General features: G+C 42.9%; 1 protein-coding gene across 3 annotated transcripts; it reads left to right on the forward strand.

The window, feature by feature from the left end:
• Positions 1-24,448, forward strand: CTPS1 (CTP synthase 1). Of its 3 annotated transcripts, none has more exons than XM_070950179.1 (19): positions 1-85; positions 3,959-4,136; positions 5,185-5,355; positions 6,509-6,609; positions 7,823-7,939; positions 8,369-8,452; positions 8,710-8,790; positions 9,823-9,974; positions 11,462-11,594; positions 13,717-13,805; positions 14,240-14,334; positions 16,002-16,064; positions 16,596-16,639; positions 17,339-17,435; positions 19,488-19,543; positions 19,657-19,753; positions 20,928-21,072; positions 22,498-22,589; positions 23,265-24,448. In XM_070950179.1, exons 2-18 carry the CDS (start codon positions 3,971-3,973, stop codon positions 22,580-22,582), a joined length of 1,776 nt encoding a protein of 591 aa, XP_070806280.1. In that variant the 5' UTR covers positions 1-85; positions 3,959-3,970; the 3' UTR covers positions 22,583-22,589; positions 23,265-24,448. The 3 variants fall into 3 exon arrangements, with proteins under 3 accessions (XP_070806280.1, XP_070806282.1, XP_070806281.1); XM_070950180.1 differs by lacking the exon at positions 1-85 and adding an exon at positions 221-250; XM_070950181.1 differs by lacking the exon at positions 5,185-5,355.
• Positions 24,449-25,549: the final 1,101 nt, after the last annotated feature.

Here is a 25,549-nt window from a genome sequence, read left to right on the forward strand (position 1 = left end):
TTTTTTTTTTTATTTATTTGAAAGAATAAAGCCTTGGGAGGGCTCCGCGTCCACGCGCCTGCGCAGTGGACAGGCCCTGTGGAGGGTCAGTATCTGGAATTGGGGGCAGGGGAGGGGGGGCTTTTCCTGGGCCTGGCCCGGGAGGAGGAGTGTGGGGGGGGGGACGCTCTCGGGCAGCGCCTGTCAAACGTCTGAGCCGGTCTGCTTCGTGCTGGGATAACAGCTGCACCGGGGTTGGCCCTTGACACGGGTACCGGGAGGGGGGGGAAGGCTCTCCCCCCCACCTCCTCGGACTACAAAGCCCATCATTCCCGGCTGGAGCGGCTTTCTGCGCGGGGATGAATCCGACCCTGGATCCTCAGCGGGTGGGGGGACTGGACACAAAGCGGCTGTCATTGCTTGCCTTTTCGGGGTCTCCCCCGACCCCCGCGTTGCCACGTGGACGCCTGAGGGGTGGCGGCTGCAGACGAGCAAGGGGTGCCCGGATCTCGTGAGAACCACGAGGCGAGACATCCAAGCGGCTGCTCGTCAGCTGAGTTTCTTTTGGGAGCCACCCCGGGACGCCCTTTCAGCGAAGGGTCTGGTGACTGGTCCTCCTGCATGACACCCCCCCCCCCTCTCCCCGTGCCTGGAAATGGGTTGGTTTGTTGGGTAAACTGGGTGCAACTGGTCGTGGGAAAGCAGCAGCCCTGGAGAAGTCAGCAGCCTCTTGGGAAAAAAGGTCCAGGAGGTTTTGCGCTGGTGGCCCTAAATGCGTGTGCGGTTCTGGGCATCATCCGTGTCTGATCTCTTCTGTCACTCTTTGGCCATCTTTCCTTTTTTCTCTTAGCTGGCTTAGACAGTGTTTCTTAAACTCTTGTCTCTCGAGATGCCTTCCTTTCTACTTTTAAGTTCATTTTTAAATTTATATATATATATATATATGTATATGTATATGTATATTTGTCTATGTAAGTTTCGGGAAGAAACCCGAAATATTAACTATACACGTATATGTATATGTATATATGTAGGTCTTTGGTTATTCGGGTTTTCTCCCGTGCAAAATTGGAAGTGTCTTGGCGACGCTTCGACTAAGTCTCATTCGTCATCTTCAGGCTGGTGTTTTCGGCTTCGTGCTTCTAGGAGCAAATTTGTTTTCTGAGCAAACCTCAGAAAACAAATATATATATATGTGTATACATACACACACATATCAAATTTACATTTTGCTGATAAAGAAATAAAGGGAGACTAGCATAGATCTATTTCAAGCTATTTAGCTCTCATCAGCTAGCTATACCCTTACTCGGATTCGAACTTGGACTAAAAAGTATGAACTTGGTATAAAATGGTTTGTCGTGAATGCGACTGCTTGAGGGCTCCTGGATTGGAGCTGAAAGGCGAAAGGGAGAAGCAGTATGCTCCCTCTCATATTGGGGTAGACCAGGTGCTTCGATAGAAAAACACTTTTTATATATATATGTATATATGTATCCCTAGTGCCGTGTAACGGGGTGAGCTCCCGTGACTTGTCCCAGCTTCTGCCAACCTAGCAGTTCGAAAGCACGTAAAAAATGCAAGTAGAAAAATAGGTGGGAAGATAACAGCGTTCCATGCGCCTTTGATGTTTAATCATGCCGGCCACATGACCACGGAGACATCTTCGGACTGCGCTGGCTCTGGCTTTGAAATGGAGATGAGCACCCTAGAGTAGCACATATGTTTGAGGGGAACCTTTACCTTTATATATATATATATTTGTCTTGGGGTTCCCCAGAGGTCCTCAGATCACATTTTAAAAAATACTGGCTGAGGAGGATAACATGGATGAGGGAAAACACCATGAAATCAGCGATGTGAAAATTAGCATTGATTAAATGTAATGCATTTAATTATGTTCAGTCTTTCTCTTGTGCCTTTTCATTCATTCTCCCACCCCCAAATGTGTGTCTAATTGCAACCTTGTTTTTTTAGTGAGATAGCCTCTCTTAGATTCAACTCTTGTTTCCAAATTCCTTTGTGGTTCCTGGTTGGTAATTCACTGGGATTCTGTTCAAACAGTGACGTGAAATATCTCTCTCATTTCTAATTATTGTAGGGGATTTGTTGTTGTTCAAGAACCAACAAAGCCCAGTCCAGAAGCTTTCATCTTGTTCTTGAAATAATTATTGTTGTAAAAAATGGAGGATAAATCTCTCAAAATAGCACAGAATGGGACCATATTTGGTGTGGAGGAAGAAACCTGGGAGAAGAAAGATTGAGTTTTAAAAAATGGACCAGATTCAGCTGGGATTTTGAGGGGAATAAAAATGCCCTCTGTTTTTCCCAATGCACCCCAATGGGAGAGGCAGTAAGGCAGTGACTCCGGTTGTTGACACTGCTCCATTCTAAGGCCTCCCTTCTCCCTCTAGGTCACATGGGACAAAGTGGAGCACATGCTGCCCACCCCATGCTTCTCAGTGCACACCTGCATGTACGGTTATTGCTCCAGAAGAAGCTGTTACTGGCCTTGTGTAACTTTTTGGCAACCCCTGTTAAGTTAGGGAGTAAAGTGGTGGGGATTTCAAGACGCAGGTTCTTCTGGTTCCCCACATTACCTGTGATAACATTCTTTGTCATCAACTCTGCCTGAAGGTGTATCCCAGCCTTTAAAATATGATGAGGCAAACAACTGGGAAATTCTGGAACATCATCTTTGGCAGGTCTTACCTTCTACATCCCCTCTGATTTTTCACGGCAGCATTCCTGTTTATTGAATTATTATATTGTTTTACTAAATCTTTATCCCTCTCACTTCTGATCTAAAAATATTCTCTTGTTACTTTTCTCTTTTCCTGGCTATGCTTGACAAGAGTCCTTCAATGATTGTGTGTCCCTCCCCAGCTGCATTGCTGCTTGTGCTTATATGAATTTTCCTTATGTGAAGCCTCTTGCGTGACCTGCATGAAAGAATTATGCATCCTATATTGCTTTTTCCATGATTTCATTGAGAATATTATGTTACACCTCTACAAGACCCTATATTATCTATCTTTCCGCCTACCCAAACATCCATTCATCCATCCAATTTCTATATCACCTATCACACATAAGTGACTCTAGGCGGTTTATATACCTATAACTGAGGCTTTCTTATTTCAGATTTTTAATCTGATGCAAAATATTTATTGCTGCTGTCTTCTTAATCTTTCTCCTGATCCATTGTGCTCTTCGTTTCTTTTAATGTATGATGGGCCCATCTTGTGTTCTTTTGTGGAAGAAAAAGATATAAAATGAATTAGCTAATTGCTCCCGTTTCCACTCTGTTCTTTAGCCTCATATTGATCTGGGAACACATGCGTTTTGCTGTCTCACGATCCTCTTAATAAAACATTGTTTTTCAACCTTGGTAGCCTTTAAGATGTGGGTCAAGGTTGAAACACACTGTTTTAAAGAAAATGAAGGATTGTAAATAGAACAGTCTTTAGTTGTTCTGGCCTTTAGTTGTTCCGATCTTTAGTTGTAAAGTCTTTAGTTGTTCTGACCTTTGTCAAAGTGAATAACTTGGTACTAAGTTATGTATTGTAGAAGCCATGAAGCGTATAGGTACATTTGTGGTTAATTCCTTAAAAATGCTAGTTTATGGGGAGAGGCAAAAGTGGAAAGTGACTCTAATTTTCATTAGTATCTTATTTATGAACTGGGAGCATGGTGCTTTATTTTATTAAACAGTACTGCATATATAAGCAAAGTAACTTGCAAAACATAAAGACAAGTGCAAAACAAGATTATAGTGTAATCTTACATGGAAAACAAATGGGCAGCACAATCAATAACAAGTTAAAATTGAACTGTGGCTTTAAATCTGCAAGATATACAATAAATATAATCTTGTTTTATGTTAAGAGATACTTATCGGTCAGCAAGACTGATTAAAGCCAAAACCAATAAATCAGTAGCAATATTTTATGAAATTCAACTTGTTTTCTTTTTTTAGACATTGAAACAAATGAAGTACATTTTGGTCACAGGCGGTGTCATCTCTGGGATTGGAAAAGGAATCATTGCCAGTAGCGTTGGGACAATCCTCAAATCATGTGGATTACACGTCACTTCCATTAAAATTGACCCTTATATTAACATTGATGCGGGCACCTTCTCTCCTTATGAGCATGGTAAGACAAGATGAAAACCTCTTATTGATATAGCAGCAAGGGCTGAGTATCTCCAGATTCTAGTACTGAAGGTACGTAGAGTAGAGTAGAGTAGAGTAGAGTAGAGTAGACTAGACTAGACTAGACTAGAATAGAATAGAATAGAATAGAATAGAATAGAATAGAATAGAATAGAATAGAATAGAATAGAATAGAATAGAATAGAATAGTTGGGAGGGACCTTGTAGGTCATCTAGTCCAACCTCCTGCTAAAGCAAGAGACCCTATACTCGTGATGGTGAACCTATGGCACCCGTGCCAGAGATGGCACGCAGAGCCCTCTCTGTGGGCACGTGCACTATCGCCAGCTGCTTTTTCGGGTTCCGGTGCGCATGTGCACGATAGAACCCGGGAGTGCAGCTGGTCACCGCACGCATATGCACCAGCCAGCTGCTCTCTTCTGGGTTCTGGTGCTCCGGCGCGCATGCGCTCCAATTTCGGCACTCGGTGCCGAAAAGGTTAACCATCACTGCCCTATTACCATTTCTGACACATGGCAGTCTTGTCTCTTATTTCTCTACTTTAAAAAAAATAGAATACGGTACAGAGAGTCCAATCTGTGTATTGCGCTATTTTATATTATTGATATTTAAAATTTTTGCTTTTGTTTTTATTCTATTTTTACTTTCTTTAACATCAGCCCCTCTCCTAGTCATGTCTATAAAATGGGCAGCCGTATACATGATAGATACAACACATTGAAGTCCACTCATCTTAAAAATGCCAAGCGTGAGTAACACTGCTGTAGATGGTTCAGGCAACGAAAGTGACAGGTGGCAGAGTCCTTGCTGGGGTTTGGTCTACAGTGGGCAGCAAATGTTGATGGCTCCTTCAGAAGGTTGTACAGTAGATCCTAGGTACTAGGATGTTCAGCTGCCATCGCCATTGCTAACCAATCAGGAATATATTAGACTTGGGAAAGGTGTTTTGGAGGACGCTTTCAGGACACAAACATGGATATGGGAGGAAGGCGACAGAAAGCTTACCTGTAGTTGTCATTTTGTTGTAGGTGAGGTCTTTGTGTTGGATGATGGAGGAGAAGTGGATTTGGATCTGGGTAACTATGAACGGTTTCTTGATATCCGGCTCACAAAGGACAATAATCTGACCACAGGGAAAATATACCAATATGTCATTAACAAGGAAAGGAAGGGAGACTACTTAGGTAAAACTGTGCAAGGTAAGGTATTCAACATGGATTCATTCTCCTTTGACTGCCCCCTTTGGCTGGAGACTTTGTTTAATTTCAACCACAAAGATCATGGCTAGTAGTTTATGTACTCCAGCTACTGTCCCTCCTGGTTGTTTTTAATAACCTGGAGATGAGAAATTTGAGTCCAATTGAAAACATTCTTTAAAAAACATTTCTTTCCAGTACTATAAATAATAATAATAATAATAATAATAATAATAATAATAATAATAATAATAATAATAATAATAATAATAATAATAATAATAATAATAATTTTATTTCTATACCGCCCTTCTCCCGAAGGACTCAGGGCGGTGTACAGCCAATTTAAAAACACAAGACACAACAATAATTAAAAATTAAAATAATTAAATAGATTTGGCCGATTTAAAACCCCAAAAATTAAAATACCCCAATTTAAAATTATTATATTGACAGCCCTGCCTGGCGGAACAACAGGGTCTTCAGTGCGCAGCGGAACACCCGGAGGTTGGAGATCTTACGTATTTCCGGGGGCAGTTCATTCCACAGGGTTGGGGCTCCCACAGAGAAGGCCCTCCCCCTGGGTGTCGCCAGCCGACATAACTTGGCTGATGGCACCCTGAGGAGACCCTCTCTGTGGGAACGGACTAATAAATAAAGAAGAGAATAATGGTTAGAGCAATTCAAGGATGTCTTTAGGGAGTGGTCAGAAAAATTTAAGATACCGGCCAAGCTTCATAGTGATCAAAGCTTCATAGTTTTTATGTGTTGTCAATTGCATCATTAAAGTCGCCATCTTGACTTTTTTGACCTTACCCTGCTGAAATCCCTGGAACACCTAACACTATTCTGGTTGTATTTGCATGTTGCTATAAGCCAGACAGTGGAGCGTTTAGGATTTTCACTAGGGAACATGTTCATGAAAATGCAGTTCACACTAGCCAAGAGGAAATGGTCAGGTAACCTTATTGGATAAAATAAAATAGCCCAATTGGTTAGAGTTGGATAGCATCCAGATTGAATTAATCAAATCAAATCGTCAGAAATTCACCAAGAAATGAATGTTCAGGGTTAACATGAGATGATTCTAATTGAAACCAAGTATGTAGCCAGAAATTAGTGAAACAATATCTTTTTTTTAATTATTATTTTACAGTTGTGCCCCACATTACTGATGCCATCCAGGAATGGGTGATGAGACAAGCACGGATCCCCGTGGATGATGATGGCATGGAGCCCCAAGTCTGTGTGATAGAGGTTGGTGTCCACGGCCTTCTATGTCTCTTGCCAGGATTTCAGACAAACTAAACCTGTAAGATATTGGTTGATGATTAGCACCTGGGTATTGCTAAAGGTACTGAAATCCATTACCGTACTTTATGGTCATTCATCAGCACAAGACAATTCATATGCAAATATTCAAAATATCCAAAGGTAAATTGATAATGCCAGGATAGCTGGGGGCAATATGCTGACTCTATAAACCACTTAGAGAGGGCTGTAAAGCAGGGGTCACCAACCTTTCGGACCTCAGGGACCACTAAATTCATACTTTTAAATCCCGCGGACCACTAATATGATCTGCTTAATGACCGGCTGGGTGGGAATGGCTAGGTGGTCATGTGACTGGGCGGGCATGGTCAACTCAATGTCACTCACATTGAGCGGTGCCTTGCCGGCCTCTACTCACCCCTCCCCTCCCAGCCCCTCCTCACCTGCCTGCTCAGGCTCCTTAGTGCCCCAACAGGAAGCAGTTGTTGGAGCTAAGCAGCCACCGTAAGAAAGAGTTGGCAAAAGAGCTCAGTTCAAATTGGGTCTGACTGAGAAGGAGGCTCAGCAGAAGCACCTCACTGAGGACTAGGAGCATAGGCTTTCCAAACAGAGGGAAGACCTGCGGGAGTGCAAGGTCAGGTACCGGCGCCTGGAGGCTCAGCGGACTGAGATGGTCAGCCAGTTCCAGGCCATGATGCAGTCCCACTGGAACGAGGCCCTCCGGCTCTTCGCCACCAGTGACGCTTCCCTCCAGCCTTTGCCCAAAACCCCGCACCAGGAGGCTGAAGCAGACCCCAAGTCGGAATTTCTGCCCCCCTCCAACCCACACAAAAAGACCCTGAAGGGGAAACTCTCTGTAGCAACACAACTGTTCATTGCACGTATCCGGCCGAGGGGCTGTAATTTGAGGACCCCTGATTTAGTGCAATATAAAAAATGCAAATAATTTTTCTGCGGACCACCAACATTTTCTCGTGATCCACGGACCACCAGTTGGTGACCGCTGCTGTAAAGCACTATGAACTGGTATATAAGTCCAAGTGCTGTTGCTATTGCTGTAGTTAAGAAAAGTACATGAAAGGGATTTGGCTGAAATATGGTTAAATCTGAATATGGTAAAAAGGGATGTGGGATGACGACAGAATTTGTGCTTTGAAGAAAAGAGCATTGCATTTAATTTTAGATGTCTGTATTTTAGCTCGGAGGAACGGTGGGAGATATTGAAAGCATGCCTTTCATTGAAGCCTTCCGCCAATTTCAATTCAAAGTCAAGCGAGAGAACTTCTGTAATATTCACGTCAGTCTGGTTCCCCAGGTAAGATTCCATAAGGCAGTTCCATACAGTGCTGGCCCTAGAGAACATCAAGGTGGCTCTTTTCTAAGGCTTTGGGTTAGGATATCTTGTTTGTTTTATTGTTTGTTTTATTAAATTTATATACCGCCCTACTCCCGAAGGACTCAGGGCGGTGAACAGGCACAAAATAAAATACATAAATACAAAAGTTAGAAACATAATTATAATGAATTAACATAATTAATCTTGTGAAATAAAACAAGATGATTACTGCTTGTTCTGTTTTTAATCATCTGAAGCTGTTTGTGGAATTGGGGGCCTAGAAAGTAGACAAATGAATAAACAGATTGCAAGGATGACCTGAAGGTTTTCAAAGAGGTTGGGAAATCAATCTGATCTTAATTTGACACATTGTTGTCTTGTTTATATTTCTTGGCTTGGCTCTATTAGCCAAGTTCTACAGGAGAGCAGAAGACAAAACCCACTCAGAATAGTGTTCGTGAACTTCGGGGCCTCGGTCTGTCACCAGATCTAGTAAGTTTTGCTACGATGTATGTAAAAAATACTGGGTGGATTTCAAACTGCTGTCAGGCCGAGGATGGGAGGATGTTCTTCAGCGATTTGAGAAATATAAAATAAATGGCTGTGAAAGAGATAATAATCTGTTCACAGAAGCTGAGAAAGCATAATGCGGTTAATTGTCCTTTGGTGAGCTAACCAAATTCTGTTTGAAGGCTAGATTTAAGCCTTGGGCAAATCTTTTGAAGGTTTCACATTACTTTCTTTGCTAGATTGTGTGCAGATGTTCCACACCTCTGGATACCTCAGTGAAAGAGAAAATTTCCATGTTTTGCCACGTAGAACCAGAACAGGTAAAGTTGCTTCAAGTTAATATAGTAACTTTGGACATATATGTGTCTTTTCTGCAGGCTTCTGATTTCATGGAATAGTTTCGGCAGGGACGCGGTGGCTCAGTGGCTAAAATGCTGAGCTTGTTGATTGAAAGGTCGGCAATTCAGTGGTTCGAATCCCTAGTGCCACGTAATGGGGTGAGCTCCCGTTACTTGTCCCAGCTTCTGCCAACCTAGCAGTTCGAAAGCATGTAAAAAATGCAAATAGAAAAATAGGGACCACCTTGTGGGAAGATAACAGCGTTCTGTGCGCCTTTGGCATTTAGTCATGCCGGCCACATGACCACCAGACTTCTTCAGACAGCACTGGTTCTTCAGCTTTGAAACAGAGATAAGCACCGCCCCCTAGAGTCAGGAACGACTAGCACATATGTGTGAGGGGAACCTTTACCTTTTTAATTTTAATTGATTAATTTTATGGGTAAGAGGTTTTAAAATTGGGAAGCCAAATTGATTTAATTATTTTTAAATTATTTTAATTTTCATATTGTATGTATTTTAATCCTGGCTGTTCACCGCCCTGAGTCCTTCGGGAGAAGGGCGGTATAAAAATTTAATAAATAATAATAAAAATAAAAATAAATAATAGTTTCTGCATGCACAGAACAAATTGAAGTTACGAACTCCTATGTAACTTATTAATTATCTAGAAGAAAAATGCATAGGATGGATTTTCAATCATTTATCACCAATTCACCGTGTTGACGAATTGTAAAACAGGTGTTGAAGCATTACCTGTAGGCTGCTGGTTGCCTATCTTTCCTTTTTATCAAAGCTTGGGAGACCCGCATCTAGGTCAATGCTGTGCAGCAGATTTTATGTATATAAGCCCCCTTTTTATCCAGTTAGCTGAGACGTGCAATACACCTTATTTTGATTTTCTGTTTGCCAGAGCAGCAGTTAATTCTGTGCATCGTTGCGTGTATTTGCGGACACGGCGCTAAGATCCTAGTAATATTTGCTTAACCAAATAATTTGCTTTTGCTTCAACAGGTAATCTGTGTCCATGACGTCTCTTCCATCTATCGGGTTCCTCTGTTGCTAGAGGAGCAAGGAGTGGTGGATTATTTTAGACACAGGCTCAACCTTCCCATTGAAAAGCAGCCCCAGAGAATGCTGATGAAGTGGAAGGAGATGGCAGACAGGTGAGAGTTACTCTGGGCAAACAGTAATTCTGGCTAGTTTCACACAATACACTAAACTTTTAAACCTAAGACAACAAAGCACAATGACTGTGCAGTTTGATATGCTCAAAGAAAGCATATTGCTTGCAAGGATGGCCTGGTTACCCCAACCAGCTAAGGCAACCACTGGATTCCCACAACAATGAGCCACACGGCACCCAAATTTAGATTGCCGTATTGTAGACCGCATCACTTCAGACCACAGATGAAAAGGATAGGACACGGAATCCCCCATTATAATGGTGGAGCCAAAACGGCGCAGTGGTTAGAATGCAGTATTGCAGGCTGACTCTGCTCACTGTCAGAAGTTCAATTCCTTCAATCCTAACGCCCAAGGTTGACTCAGCCTTCTATCCTTCCGAGGTTGGTAAAATGAGGACCCAGATTGTTGGGGGCAATAGGCTGACTCTAACCTGCTCAGAGAGCATTGTAAAGCATTGTAAAGTGGTATATAAACACTATTGCTATTGCTATTTTTTTAAAGGATCTTTTGGAGATAATGTGCTGGACTAGTCTATCTCCTGACTTGAAGATACAATTTGTTTAGCTTGACTTTGGCTGAGCTAAGTTTTAGTTTGCAGAATGTCTTTAATAACGCCACCTCTGCATCCAAGCGCATAGTGTACCTTTTTAGATGTTACAGTCTACTTGATTTGGACAGAGAGATGGGGGCATATACATTTAAAAATAAACAAATTTAGCAGTGTTAATAATTTGCATTTTATCCAATCTACTGAATGGTGAGGATTTTGATGGGGGGTGGGTAATGGTGATGGTGCTGTCAGGGTTCCAAGTAACACCCCCAACGAAAGAAAACTCCAAGGCTTGAGTTTTCTCAAAGTTACATTTTATTAGAGATGTCATATTGGCACATCTGGGAAAACCCGAATCTGAAAGTTTCCAGGTTTTCTCTACCCAAAGAAAAGTTCAAGTCCCTGCCCAACACCACATGTCCATCACATGGTCCAGTCAAAGCACCGTCCCAACGGGAGATACCTACCTCCCAGTTCCAGCCCTCCTGGTGCAGGGCAAGATGTCCTTGACTCCCAGAGAAAGGAATGTTGTTATGACTATATATCACCCCGGCTCTATACAATTCCCCCTCCCAGTTTCCCACAGTAGTAAACGTGGCAGGTTTGAAGGCCTAGTGCAAAAGATGGCTTCCAGGCCTGACAGGTGCTTTGAGTTGGAATTGAGTCTTGGTAGTTACGTGGACAAGTCTGTGTCATTTTCAAGGTAGCAGTTTCAGAAATGGTTGCTCTGGCCTTCTTCCTAGGGCCGAGGGTCAGTTACCCAGCTGGTTTTTGTGCCTATCCATGTTTCCCTGTTTCTAGTCCAGTGTATTAACCAGTAAGCTGTCTTGTGAGAGGATAATGTTATATTGGCTTTCTCATTCCATCCTTTTTGATATTCACTTTTTAACTACGTGGTTTTGGTTTTTTACACAGATACGATCGCTTATTGGAGACCTGTTCTATTGCCCTGGTTGGCAAATATACAAAGTTTTCAGATTCATATGCTTCCGTCATAAAAGCCTTGGAACATTCTGCTCTAGCAATCAATCACAAACTTGAGATAAAGGTATGCTTTTTCCACTGACTGTCCTAAAATATATATATATTTTTTACTTGCTTGGTTTAATTTGAAACTTAAAATCTGTATGGGTGTCTCCCCTGAGTTGATAACTCTTATTGCATCTAAAATGCTGTTACTTCTACTACGTTTACCAACAGCAGCAAAAAACCAGCCCACCTCATATATTTCAGCAATTTTAGAAATTATGGCCCTTATCAATGTGATAACAACAATGCAAGCATTGTGTAAGAAAATCTTTGGGATGTTGATATTGTGTCAATCCCCCAGTTGGCTACTACTGTACACTTTTCCAGAGCTATAATAAACACAATGGGGAAAATTGGATCAAAAGACCCACAGTACACCAGCATTTCTTTTTTTTTTTAATTTGATTTATATGCCGCCCTTCTCCGGAAACTCAGGGCGGCTTACAATGCGCTAAGCAATAGCCTTCATCCTTTTGTATATTTATACAAAGTCAGCTTATTGCCCCCACAACTGGGTCCTCAATTTACCTACCTTAGAAAGGATGGAAGGCTGAGTCAACCTTAAGCCTGGCGAGATTTGAACCTGCAGTAATTGCAGGCAGCTAGTCTTAATAACAGGGTGCTTTAGACCACTGTACTACCAAGGCTCTTTCTTAGTGTGGTTCAAGGACTCCTGAGGGTCCCTTAAGACCAGGGGTGTCAAACTCGATTTCATTGAGGGCCGCATCAGGGTTGTGTTTGACCTCGGGGGATGTGTGGCATGTGGGCGTGGCCACGATGAGCTTGGCCAGCTCGACATCACTCGTGTCAGGAGCGCTTGTGGTGGCCTGAGTTCTTGTGGCCCTCCTGAGCTCCGTTTTCACTGGCATAGGGTTGCAGGAGGCCACTACAGTCGAAAATGGAGCTTGGGTGAGCCATGCGTGGCCCTCCTGAGCTCTGTTTTCACTGGTGGAGGCATCGCGGGCTGGTCCTTTGCTGTCTCCAGGACAACCCTGTGGGCCAAATCTAAATACCCTGTGGGCCGGATCCGGCCACCAGGCCTTGAGTTTGATACCCCTGCTCAAGACCCTCTCGGATTCACGAAGTAAGAACTATTTACCAGATATTAAAAGATATTTGTAGAAATGTAAAACATATCAATCTTATTATTTTTTATTTGTTAAAATAGTTTTTCATGAACATTTTTATGTTGATACGTTTAATATTATTTTTACATGATTCAATAAATATTCTATAAATATGTTAATACAGTATTAATCATCGTAACCTACAGAAACAAATGGTTTTGGGGTCCTTCATAATTTTTTAAAAGCGAGGAGGGGTCCTGAGAGCGAAAAGTTAAAGATTGGCCTGGGGAATTTCTTCTGTTCCTCAAAAGAGGACTGAAAGCTCTCTAAGAATCTTGATTGCTTTGAAGGCATCATGATGATGTGATCATTTAAATGATCTTTTTTTTTTGTAATCATTAGCTTCCTATAGCAATGTTTTTGTTGACTTTTTTAAAAAAATAATTTTTATTATTTTTTCTTTAAAAACAAGAACAGAAACACAAAACATAAGCGATGTTTTTCATTGATTTTTTTTAAACATATTTTTCTTTAAAAACAAGAACAGAAACACAAACATAAACTTCCATTTTACAAGAATTTCATATCGGTCTTCTTTTAAAATTCACGTTTTTCCTCTCCCCATCTTTACATATACTTGTGGTTCCCTTGTTCCTTATTTAGGTATATATTTCTTTATCCGTTATACATATTATTGTATCTATATATTACTTTACATACATTGTCTGTTTAGTGGCATTAGTAATCCTTCTTACTTGCTGTTCCTGACCTCTAGCCATTTATACCATTTATTCCATATTAAATAATATTCCGTTTCATCTTTTTCTTCTATCCCTTTTGTCAATTTGTCCATCTCTGTTTTTTGTCGATTATTAAACTATTTTAAGATGAAAAAGCCTCCAAGGTCTATAACTTGGAACAGAAGTTGTTGTTTTTTTAAAAAAAATACAAATCATAAGGATCATTGTTTGGTCACTATTTCGTCAGTTAATAGAATAATCAAGGCATTGATCAACAAACATTGACATTCAAGATCTAAAAGTAGACAATCTTTCTTTCTTTCTTTCTTTCCAGTATATTGATTCTGCTAATTTGGAACCAGTTACATTACAAGAAGAACCAGTACGATACCACGAAGCTTGGCAGAAGCTTTGCAGTGCTGAGTAAGGCCTTCCTTTCTATGATGAGAACATGTCTCCTCATTTTATTGAAGGTGTTTTTGTACTTCTCCCAGCAATAACTTCATTTTTATTAGGCCAGACTTGTTGAGACAGTGTTAAAATAACTTCCTTTTAATGAGTTAGGCACCGGGCCTTGTTTTCTGTTTCTGAACAACAGGATGACGTATATCAGAAACAAGTTTATATTGCTGGGTCTAATTCAGATTGTTGGGGGCTATATGTCAGAGTATGAATATTCATAGACTGGAAAACAGCAACAGATCAGCCAATGGGGACTGTTTGGATAGACATGGTAACAGGTCAGCCAATGGGGACTGTTTGGAAACTGAAACATAGTCTTTGTTTGTATGGGGCCATAAGAGACAGTTTGGAGTCTGGGCGTGGCTTAGTCTTTTTTTGTTTGTTTGTTTGTTTAGTGGAGTTTTGGTTCCAGGTGGTTTTGGTGTTCGAGGTACAGAAGGAAAAATCCAAGCCATTTCTTGGGCAAGAAAGCAGAAGAAACCTTTCCTAGGTGAGAAAATATGCTTGAATGTTATTTATTTTTTTTTGTACGGAGAAAGATGTAGCAGAACTTTAGTTGACAAGGCATTGGGTCTATACCAGTGTTTCTCAATCTTAGTAGCTTGAAGATGGGTGGACTTCACGCTGGGCGATTATGGGAGTTGAAGTCCACCCATCTTCATGCTACCAAGGTTGAGAAACACTGGTCTATACTTTGGTTTCTGTGTCCAACATTTTCTACCTGTCCAGTAGGACCAGGAGAATGGGTGCCTTCCAGATTCTTTCAATTAATCAGTGTCATCTCGAGAGAGATAAGAAGGATGCCTTCTCTGTCACGGCACATGCCCTCTGGAATAGCATCTCTGCAGAGATGCATGTGACCCAACCTTGTGATGTTCCCAAAGTCTTTAAAAACTTGGCTTTGCTCCCAGGCCTGGGGATAGAATGGTTGTTGAGTCCGTTGAATTTTCTTTGGCGTGTTGATGTTTTGTTTCCTCTTGCCCATACGTGATCTTTTTCTCATAGTTCTTTATTACAGCATAAACCATGAGTTCTCAAACTTTTTAAACAGAGGACCAATTCACGGTCCCTCAGACTTGGGGGCCTGGATCAGCTGGGTGGGCGTGGCTAGGTGGTCATGTGACTGGGTGGGCATGGCCAATTTAGCAGTCCATTAAGCAATACACACAAATTAAACAAATTAATTTGTTATGCTCCTGGGGGTGGAAAGGTGACTAGTGAAGGGATGTAGCTGCCTTGGGGTGTGTGTGAGGGACTTCTGTTTGTGTGTGTGTGTGTGTGTGTGTGTCCTTCCCTCCCTCCTTCTCTCTGGAGGCTGGGGAATTTTTGGCCTCCCAAGGCCTCAGCGCGTTCCGTTTTTGGCCTCCTTGGCCTCCAGAAGGCGGGTGGGGGCTGGTAGGTAGGTGGGACGATGTGGACGGGGCAGCCTCGTCCCATGCGAGCCGGATTAATGGCTTCAGCGGGCCGTATCTGGCTTGCGGGCTGTAGTTTGAGGACCCCTGGCATAAACTGTTGGATGGCCTCTAAAGTTACTCCAATCAACCAATCCATCTCTCTATTGATTAGATAAATAAAAATCAACTAATTGCTTTGAATGTGAACCAGAATTGAAATGGTCCTTTTCTGTACCAGCTTGCTTGAAATGATAAGTTAAAAGAAATATTGTTCAGTATTATCCCAAGAAACCTCTATCTGATTTCTTGCATTCAGACTGATGCTTAATTGTAAGGCCATAAATCAGTGTTGGGATGCTGCCGGTTTAACAACTGGTTCGGTGATCGTGCACTTTGCGTGCGCCTAACGCACGCTGTGCACACAGTTTTACAAATACTAACCTGTGTTACCACTTGGGAGTAACACAGCTGAGCTGCAGCAATCCGCTCTGCTGCACCAGTCAGCTGGGAAGATAAAGATAAGTAAAGCGCAGGGGAGGAGGGAGCGAACCGGTTCTCTTCCCAGCTGATCGTTGGAGCTACCGGTTTGTCTGAACCGGTAGAATCCCCACCCCTGCCGTAAATTATCCCAAAGGTCCTCCTGTACCTGATCTTCAGCTGCTTATGTAGAGTCTAATAAAGAAGGATAATAGGAATTTGCTGGGTATTAGAGAATACCAGTGCATGTTTTTTTAAATATATTTCCTTGCTCGGTTTTCTATAGGAGTCTGTCTGGGAATGCAGTTGGCCGTTGTGGAGTTTGCCCGCAATATCCTTGGCTGGCAAGGTAAAAGTGTGGGAAAATAAACATTTGGGCCTGTCTTTAAGAATGTTAATCTTTAAAATCGCTTGTGATATAATTGCTGTAGGGCAGCAGTATACCGGGAACATTTAAATCGCAATAAAGCTTTTTATACTCGTAAGGTAATGGTACCTATTTCACTTTACCCAGTTTTTTACAAGAGTTTATAAAGGGATGAGCTTTTAATTCTCTAAATTGTTTGCAATACAAAATATAAAACTCCCATGTTTTTATTGCTTTGTTTACTAGCCTAAGTGTAGAGGTCTTAATAAGAAAGCACCTATTTACAAATATTCAAACTTAAGTAGTGGATTATTAAAATATACAACATGGTAAGTTAATGATTTGGGTAGGACTGCCAAGGTTGGAGACCCCTGGTATATGTGAAGCGTTTGCTCTGAGTCTTGCGTACATTGTCATTAATACTAATTAACGGAAAAGCTGCTTTCTACTGGAAATGTAGATTTTTTTTCTTAAGACCCGAGAATTTATATGATCAAAGCCTATTATCCACAGATGCCAACTCTACCGAATTTGACCCTAAAACTACACATCCAGTGGTAAGTGTGATGATACTTTTTTAATCCATTGTGATTTCTTTTTATGTATACCAAGAACATTTTCTTCCTTCCCTCCCTCCCTTCCTTCTCACAACAATTATTTTGAAAGGAAATGTAAAACATGGCCTCATCAGAATGAATTATGATGAAAATAATCAGACTTCCCCATAGTATTATGATTGATGAACTTCTGTTAAAATGTTATCTCATATTTGAAGTTAGGTGTTTTTCAGAGAGTTGCTCTGCCATTTTTTTTTTTTTGTAGATATGAAAGTCCATATTTTATTTTATTTAGAGCCAGTGAATCTCTCAATTTGACCAAATAGGATGTGTGTTACATTTACTTGACTTTCTATTCAAGAGTGTTTTAGATACCTTAAAAGTAAACTTTTGCATGTTTGTATATGTGTATGGGTATGTTACCTATGCATATACTGTTAAACTTTACACACCCACATGAATACACTCTAAAACTCATGGTACACATGAAAAATACTGTATTAGCTGGTAGAATTGGGGTTTAAGCCCTTTGATTAAGCTCTGGATTACCAATGCCAGAAACCATTAATTTTGTTTTTAGATGCTACTAAACCCGTGTAAATGAATCAGTTCACATATTTTGTTTTCCTTGCATACTTGCTTAACATTCTTAGTTGTCTTATTTTCTCCTCCATCACATCAACCTCTTTGACTTCTCAGGTAATTGACATGCCGGAACACAATCCAGGTCAAATGGGTGGAACCATGAGGCTGGGCAAGAGAAGAACCATCTTCCAAACCAAGAACTCAGTCATGAGTATGCTTTTCTTGGCCTTCCTTTTTGTTCCCCCCCCCTTCCTTTCTTTTGACTCCTGACTCTATTTTGATTATACAATGCCTAGGCTGCCTTAACATATGGGAAATTATAGCTAGTGGCTGTCCCACTTTCCTAGGACATTTGGGGCAACTTTGATGACTTTGGTAGTAGCTCGACAAAGAAAAAAAAATATATACCTCAAACTTTGTATTTTAAACTTAAGTATTTACTAGACCACCCCGTAACCCCTTGGGTCATCGTTTCAGAGATACTTCCTTGCCAGATTCCTCAATGCTTTCAGCAGTGGTATAGAGCTGCTAGTGCCATGATGGCGAACCTATGGCACGCATGCACAAAGTGACACGCGAAGCCATGTCGCCTGGCCTGTGCGGCCTTGCCTGTTTATCGTCCGGGTTTCTGGTGCACATGCGTGCATGACGATCAGCTGTCCATGTGCACGGCAGTGCCAAAAACCGGTGTGTGCATGCACGCCGGCCAGTTGATTGTCAGGCGTGCATGCGTCCTAGAGCCCAGAAGTTTGGCTTTTCAGGAGCGTGGCCCCGACGAGTGTGTGCATGCGTGACGTTTCTGGGCAACCTTTTCAGCATTCAGTGCCGAAAAGATTTGCTATCATTGTTCTAATGTGTAACTTGAAAAGTTTTGTAAAACTCAGGGAAATATTCAGAGATCTATCTGTCTTGAAAGTAGTCCATGTTGAACTGTATAGCACACTCAAGCATCAGGAGTCGACTACAGGAAATGTTTTATGACATTTAGAATTATGTCATAAAATGATTTAGGATCATGTTTAGGTCACAAAATGTTTTGTAAACGTGGCCACATTTCAATTCCACGGGAGAGTCACGGGTCCCGGATTTTGGATGCGTTCTGTAAACTAGCTCATTTGAAGCACCTTGGTTCCAAATGTTTTGCCCTGCGATGCATTATTTTGTCAATTAAAGATTACAGGCACAAGAGTTTTAGTATATAGATAACAGCAAGCTATTGTGATAGCCAGTTAACAATTGAACACGTTCACAGAGGAAAAGTCAGTTTGCGGTTATTAGTTGTAACGTGAAACTCCAGGTACAGAGAGGGTATATGACATCACCGAATAACAGCTGCTGGGGAATCACAGGTGGGGAAAGCTATTGTCTTCGCACCATTGATGGACTTCTGGTTCAGATGAAAAGCTTAGAGATGTAGCATATTTGAGAGCCAGTTTGGTCTAGTGTTTAAGGCACCAGGCTAGAAAGCAAGAGACAGAGAGCTCAAGTCCCGCTTTAGCCATGAAAGCCAGCTGAGGTGACTTTGAGCCACTCCTTCTCTCTCTCAGCCCAACTCACCTCATAGGGTTGTTGTGGAGAAATTAGAAAGAGGAAGGTTTCTTGATTCACTGCCTTGAATATTTGCGAAAATAATAAAGGCGGGTTATAAATAAATGAATAAATATTAGACTAGGACAGGGATGTCAAACTCAAGGCCTGGGGGCTTGAGCCCACAGGGTGCTTAGATCTGGCCCATGGGGCCACCTCCAGCCCACAGGGTGCTTAGATCTGGCCCATGGGGCCACCTTGGAAACAGGAAAAGGCCGACCCGCAGTGCCTCTGCCAGTGAAAACGGAGTTCGGGAGGGCCACATGTGGCCCTCCCGAGCTTCGTTTTTGCTGGCAGAGGGTTGCAGGAGGCCGTCGCAGCTGAGAACAGAGCTTGGGAGCCCATTTTTACTGGCACAGTGCTTGGGCCGCCACAAGTGACCCCGACACGAGTAACATCAAGCTGGCCACATCCACACTGGCCACCCCGCCCCCCACAAGGTCAAACATAACCCTGATGCAGCCTTCGAGTTTGACACCCCTGGACTAGAAGATAGGCTCATGCATTCTTTCTTTGGTGACATTTTGATGAACACAGGAACTGCTTTCTAATAAAGTTTTCTGTAAGAGGAAGAAAATCAACATTATATCAGGAAAAGGCAAAAGGAAGGTATGGCATTAATAAGTATGGCTAATTTCAAATAATCAAATGGCCATGTATTTTTTTCCACCAATAGGAAAACTGTATGGAGATTGTGATTACTTGGAAGAAAGGCACAGACACAGATTTGAGGTATGGCTACTTGTAGTGGAGAGAGGCGGTGGGGGGACAATGACGACAACCCCCTTTTTCTCCACAGTCCAGTTTTTTTAAAAAAATCACCTGGTGTAATCTTCTCTTCGTAGGTAAACCCAGAGCTGAAAAACTCATTTGAAGAGAAAGGTATGAAGTTTGTGGGCCAGGATGTGGAAGGAGAGCGAATGGAAGTGGTTGAGTTGGAAGGTGAGCAGTGATCTGTCACCAGAAGGGTTGCTATTGTTAATTGAGGAAAAGCTTTAGGGGTTTCTCTGAGATTTGTGGAAGTGATCTTTCCTTAGATACTGTGTTTTCCCGAAAATACGACCTACTCCAAAAGTAAGTCCTAGCTTGATTTTTACACGTGCGGCCCAGAGGTGGGTTTCAGCAGGTTCTGACCAGTTCTGGAGAACCAGTAGCAGAAATTTTGAGTAGTTTGGAGAACCGGTAGTAAAAATGCTGACTGGCCCCGCCCCCATCTATTCTCTGCCTCCCGAGTCCCAGCTGATCGGGAGGAAATGTGGATTTTGCAGTAACCTTCCCCTGGATTGGGGAGGAAATGGAGATTTTACAGTATCCTTTCCCTGCCACGCCCACCAAGTCATGCCCACTAAGACATGCCACCCCCACCAAGCCACACCCACAGAACCGGTAGTAAAAAAAATTGAAACCCACCACTGGTGCGCCCAATATAAGCCCTACTCCCAAAATAAGCCCTAATTAAGACCCCACCCACTCCAGGGTGCACGGGTAAAAATTAAGCTAGGGCGGGGATGGGGGGGTGGAGCTGCCCTACAACTTAGCTTCGGACAGTTACAGCCAGGCAGGCCTTGCACACCTCGGCCCATTTCTCCTGCAGCTGGCAAGGCATTCCTAAAGGGTTCTGTAGCCAATAACAGAGCTCCGGATTGATCTGGAGCTCTGTTATCGGCTACAGAGCCCTTCAGGAAAGCCTTGCTGGCTGAAGTTTCTGAAGGCCTCTGACAGTGAAAAGTGTTTCCCCCGAAAATAAGACCTGGTGCCTTTTTTGGTGGCAAAAAATAATAATAAAATAAGACAGGGTCTTATTTTGGGGGAAACACGATAGAAAAAAAAAAGAATTGCTGTAGTAGTTCTTTAAAAAATGAATTTCAGTGAGGTCCTTGGTGCTCTCTGAGCTTGGTTTTCTTTTTCAGTACCAAACTAGGTAACATCAGTGATTTACCCAGATTGCAAAAAACCAACCAAGCTCAGAGAGCACTAAGGACCCCGCAGTTCAACCCTGGGTACAAATATTCTCTTCCATAGCTACACACCTCTAGCTTTTTATACGATATTCATGTAGACTTATGAATAGTTTTGGCCATTAAGGTAATAAAGCATGCTTTATTTTCTCCTCTAGAACATCCATTTTTTGTGGGGGTTCAGTATCACCCAGAATTCCTCTCCAGACCCATAAAACCCTCTCCTCCTTACTTTGGCCTCCTCCTGGCCTCCGCAGGAAAACTTTCACATTATCTCCAGAAAGGTTGCAGACTCTCTCCCAGGTAAGTCCAGCCTGCTGTATACTGTTGGAACTTGCTTTGGGAGTATGTGAACTCAGGTTTACATCCATCTGGCGCTGGAGCCTTCATGATAACATCCTTTTCCCTTGCACAGTATTTTGTTTTCTGCATCTAATCAAATAAGTATTTCTCTTACTTCATATACTGTATTTTTCGGAGTATAAGATGCTCTGGAGTAAGATGCACATTACTTTTTGGGGTGGAAAACAAGAAAAAAAATTCTGCCTCTGCCTACCAGCATCCATTGATATTCATCTGACTAGTGCCCTTGCAGCAAACAGCCTGGTCAGCTTCAGAACGTTATATCAGCCTGATTCAGCACGAGCAGCTGATTGGCGGTTGGATCTGCCTCCCAGAATACTGCCAATCAGCTGTTTCAGGATCCGGGGATCGCCACAGCCCATCGCCACCTTCACACGTTGCGTTTTTGGCCTCCACGCATTGCATTTTTGGCCTCCACACGCTCTGCTTTAGACCCGTTCCAGGCTGCGGATATCGCCAGAGCACATTGCCACCGATCGCTGCCTCTGCGCATTGCATTTTCAGCCTCTGCACGCCCCATTTCTGGCCTCTGCACATTGTGTTTTCTGCTGATTCAAGGCTGTGGGGATTGCCGCCACCACCGATTCCCGCTACCTGGAACAGGCCGAAAATGGGACGCACGGAGGCCAAAAACGGGGCATGTGGAGGCCAAAAACATGACATGCAGAGGCCAAAAATGTGACGTGCGGGGGCTGTGATCGGCAGCGGTGTGCTGTAGCGATCCCGGCAGCCTTGAACAGGTTTAAAACGGGGTGTGCGGAGGCTGAAAACGCAATGCATGGAGGCCAAAAACGCAACGCTTGGAGGCAGCAATCGGCAATGTGCTGTGGCAATCTCCACAGCCTGGAACGGGGCTAAAACGGAACATGCGGAGGCTGAAAATGGCTGAAGGGTGAGGGCTGGCAGGTGGGCAGGGCTTCGGCAACATTTGGTGTATAAGATGCACAGATATTTCCACCCACTTTTAGCGGCGGGGGAGGGGGAGTGCATCTTATACTCCAAAAAATATGGTATTTGGTCTTTAAAAAAAAAAAAATGGTTCAGATTAGCCTGTCAGCAAAAACTTTCCAAGACCCTTGTGGCCTATCTAATTCTGTGTCCTCCTGTAACAGGTCATTATGTTACAAAACAAGAATGGGCCCCCACTATATAAAAAAAGGTTTTTATACAAATACAGCCAAGCAACCTTATCTTCAGGAATGTTGAGACCTCCAGTGTTTGCTGTAGATTGTAGTCTGTTCTTTCTCTTGATTTCTTTTGCCTCAGTGGCCAGGAATTCTAGCTGAACCAGTAGACCAGGAACAGAATTTTGTTTATGTATGTAAGAGAAATCCTGTTATTTTTCTAACAACCTGAATTTTACAGGGATACCTATAGTGACAGAAGTGGAAGTAGTTCCCCTGATTCTGAGATCACAGAACTGAAATTTACTGCAGAGAATCATGAGTAAACTGCTGGTAAAATCTTTATTTTTCATTTTCCGGGTTTTTAAAATTTTTGTTTCGCTATTTGCTTGCATCACATTTCCTGGGACCAGCATTGTAGTCAAAATTACCAGGTTAAAGAGTATTTTCCAAATACTGATACACACACACACACACACACACACACACACACATACACATACACACATATAAATAGCTCTCTGTGTGTATGTATGTTCCAGCATAACCCTGGAACGCCTCGAGCAATTTCAGCCAAACTTGGTACACAGATGACTTACTCTCTGGAAAAAAATACTTTGGGGATAAGACACCCCTAACACCCCTTCTGTGTGTGTGTGTGTGTGTGTGTGTTCCAGAATAACTCTGGAACGCCTGGGCCGCTGAAATGAAAAGGAATGAATTGTATCTATAGTGTCAGATCACAGTACTTTTGACAGTGATAGTGTGCATTTTGGATTCAAGTTCTGTTAAGATACAGCCTGTTGTGCCTTAAAATGGCTTCAACTGTACAGCACAGTGGAGTTGCCATGGTAACGGCTTCACGATACTCCACAAGGGGGCTCCCTCTGGTAAGGGGGGATTGGTTCTTAAATACCGGGGCAACGCTGGGTTATCAGCTAGTTTGATATAAATATCTCTGATCTTCCTCTTTTTCTCTCTCTTCATCCCAACCTACCCACCATCCAGGTGTTTGGAAATTCTTCACTGGACAGCCATACGTCCTGAGGATTTTGTAGATCATGTTATTATAATTGTTTTTATTTTTGGAGGACATCTTGTCGTTACTTTTATTTTTATTTTTTTAAAAAGAAAGTATTCCGAGAACCTGGCAGTCCTGCTTTAGTTGTGCTCAACTGTGAACTTTCAAAGTGCAGAAGCTGAGGGAGGGGAAGAGACATTTTGTTTTAACAGGCCATTGTAAATGCTCGCAGAAGAGGCCGCGCAGAATCTCTGTTCAGGATTTTGATGCTTCTCCATTGTTGGGAGGGGTAGATTATATTGTCGGCATCTCAGTGGAAAGTCGTGCAAGGCAGGCCATCGCAAGCTTCTAAGGCAGAAGTTTTCAAACTTGGCAGCTTTAAGACTTGTGGACTTCAACTCCCAGAATTCTCCAGCCAGCATGGCTGGAGAATTCTGGGAGTTGAAGTCCACAAGTCTTAAAGCTGCCAAGTTTGGGGACCCCTATTCTAAAGTATTCTAAAACAAACCGGTGCTACACTTAACATTGCTTAACCTTTCCGAAGAGTATAATTTTCCTGTTCACGAGATACAGTGTACTCTGATGCTAAGCAAATCTGGCCACACATTCAAAGATGTTTCAAAAAGATGTGAGTGGGTCAATTCCCCCCCCCCCCCCCGTGCACCCCATTTTACGCATTCACCAGAGGAGCATGGCTTCCTTTAGTTCAGCTTCCTGAACTGATTCGATTCCTTGCATCAAGGGGGGGGTGAGGGGTGGGGGAGGGTGTGCACGTGTATGAAAAAGTGACTTTTCAGAAGTTGCCTTTTTGCACCTCTCATTGAGAGCTTCGCCTTGGACTAGAAAGAAGCACCGAGGGTCTTATTTTTCGAAGAGAGACCACCCTGTGCAGAACGAAGAGCTCCTGTTGGCGTATGAGGCTGTCCCAGGCACCTGTTTTTTTTTTACAAGGGGAAGTATGCCTCCAGGGACACGCAGATGCAGCCGTAGGAGAGTGAAAGGATGAGCCTGCAAAGGGGGCGGGGGGGATTGAAGGAAAACATGGTTTACGATCTTTTCCCAGTGCAGGTTATCAACTACGTTTTCCAGCAAGTTAGGTGAAACAGTGTGTTAGTGCAAATAGATTGGATGTACAGATCCTTTTCAGTTCATTAAAACTTTGGGAAAACAATTGGTTTGCCCCGTGTTGTTTATATAACTTGAAAACTCTTTTTTTCCCCCATGCCCTCTCCATTTCTCTTATTTAAAGAGTGGAATTTCTTTTGAAATTAGATCGTATTGTCCCTTCCTTCCTCCCTCCCTCTCTCCCTCCCTCCCATCACATTGTCCCTTCCTTCTTTCCTTTTCTTCCTTCCTTCCTTCCTCACATCACATTGTCCTTTCCTTCCTTTCCTTCCTCCCTCCCTCCCTCCTTCACATCACATTGTTCCTTCTTTCCTTCCTTCTTTCCTTTCCTTCCTCCCTCCCTCCCTCACATCACATTGTTCGTTCCTTCCTTCCTTCCTTCCTTCCTTCCTTCCTTCCTTCCTTCCTTCCTTCCTCCCTCCCTCCACATTACATTGTCCCTTCCTTCCTTACTTCCTCCCTCCCTCCCTCCCGATCAGTGGTGGGATTCAGCCAGTTCAGGTGAACCGGTAGTTAAATTGCTAACTGGCCCCACCCCACCCCTTCCCACCCCGCTCCTTACAGGTGTCCCCACGCGCCCCATTTTGGCTCCCAGGTAAGTGCAAGGAGGCCTATTAGGCCCAAAACGGTGTGGTGGTGGGGAGTGCGGTGTGCCATCCCCATGGCCCGTTTTTGTTCCCAGGAGACTGTAGGGAGGCCTACTAGGCCCAAAACGGGGCACCGGGGGGGGGGGGCGCCTGTCCACCATGGCCACGCCCACCCAGCCGGTCATTAGTATACAGAACCGGTTGTTAAATTATTTGAATCCCACCACTGCTCTTGATTATTGCTGATACTATACCTGGAATACTAGAAAAAGATGGTAGAAACAGTACCATCCCAACTCCACTGTCCCCAAATCACACTAAGGGCCAACTGAAAACTTCCTGGGACCCATTGCCTAATGTTTACTCAAGGAATTAACTTAGTTGCTCTTCCTTAACCCACGGAAAGGAGGTCGCTATTATTATATAATCTGAAACAACCACCCACATAAATGCTGGTCTGGGGGTTCCGACAGATGCCTTAATTAAATCATGAGCCTCAAGCCAAGCTTCAAAAGTGCTCTCGAGTTGCCAGCTGGTGGATGTCAGTTAAAGAATACTGT

Source organism: Pituophis catenifer, unplaced genomic scaffold (genome assembly GCF_029215685.1).
Source record: "Pituophis catenifer annectens isolate HBS135680 unplaced genomic scaffold, rPitCat1.0.hap2 SCAF_9, whole genome shotgun sequence".
NCBI classification, from domain to species: Eukaryota; Metazoa; Chordata; class Lepidosauria; order Squamata; family Colubridae; genus Pituophis; species Pituophis catenifer.

Excerpts from the sequence above, each read along its gene's own strand:
- CTPS1 (XM_070950179.1), top strand. The coding sequence starts at position 3,971 with ATGAAGTACATTTTGGTCACAGGCGGTGTCATCTCTGGGATTGGAAAA. Across the intron at positions 8,453-8,709 it reads TCGGTCTGTCACCAGATCTA|ATTGTGTGCAGATGTTCCAC; the intron begins GTAAGTTTTGCT and ends TTTCTTTGCTAG. Across the intron at positions 14,335-16,001 it reads GCAGAAGAAACCTTTCCTAG|GAGTCTGTCTGGGAATGCAG; the intron begins GTGAGAAAATAT and ends GGTTTTCTATAG.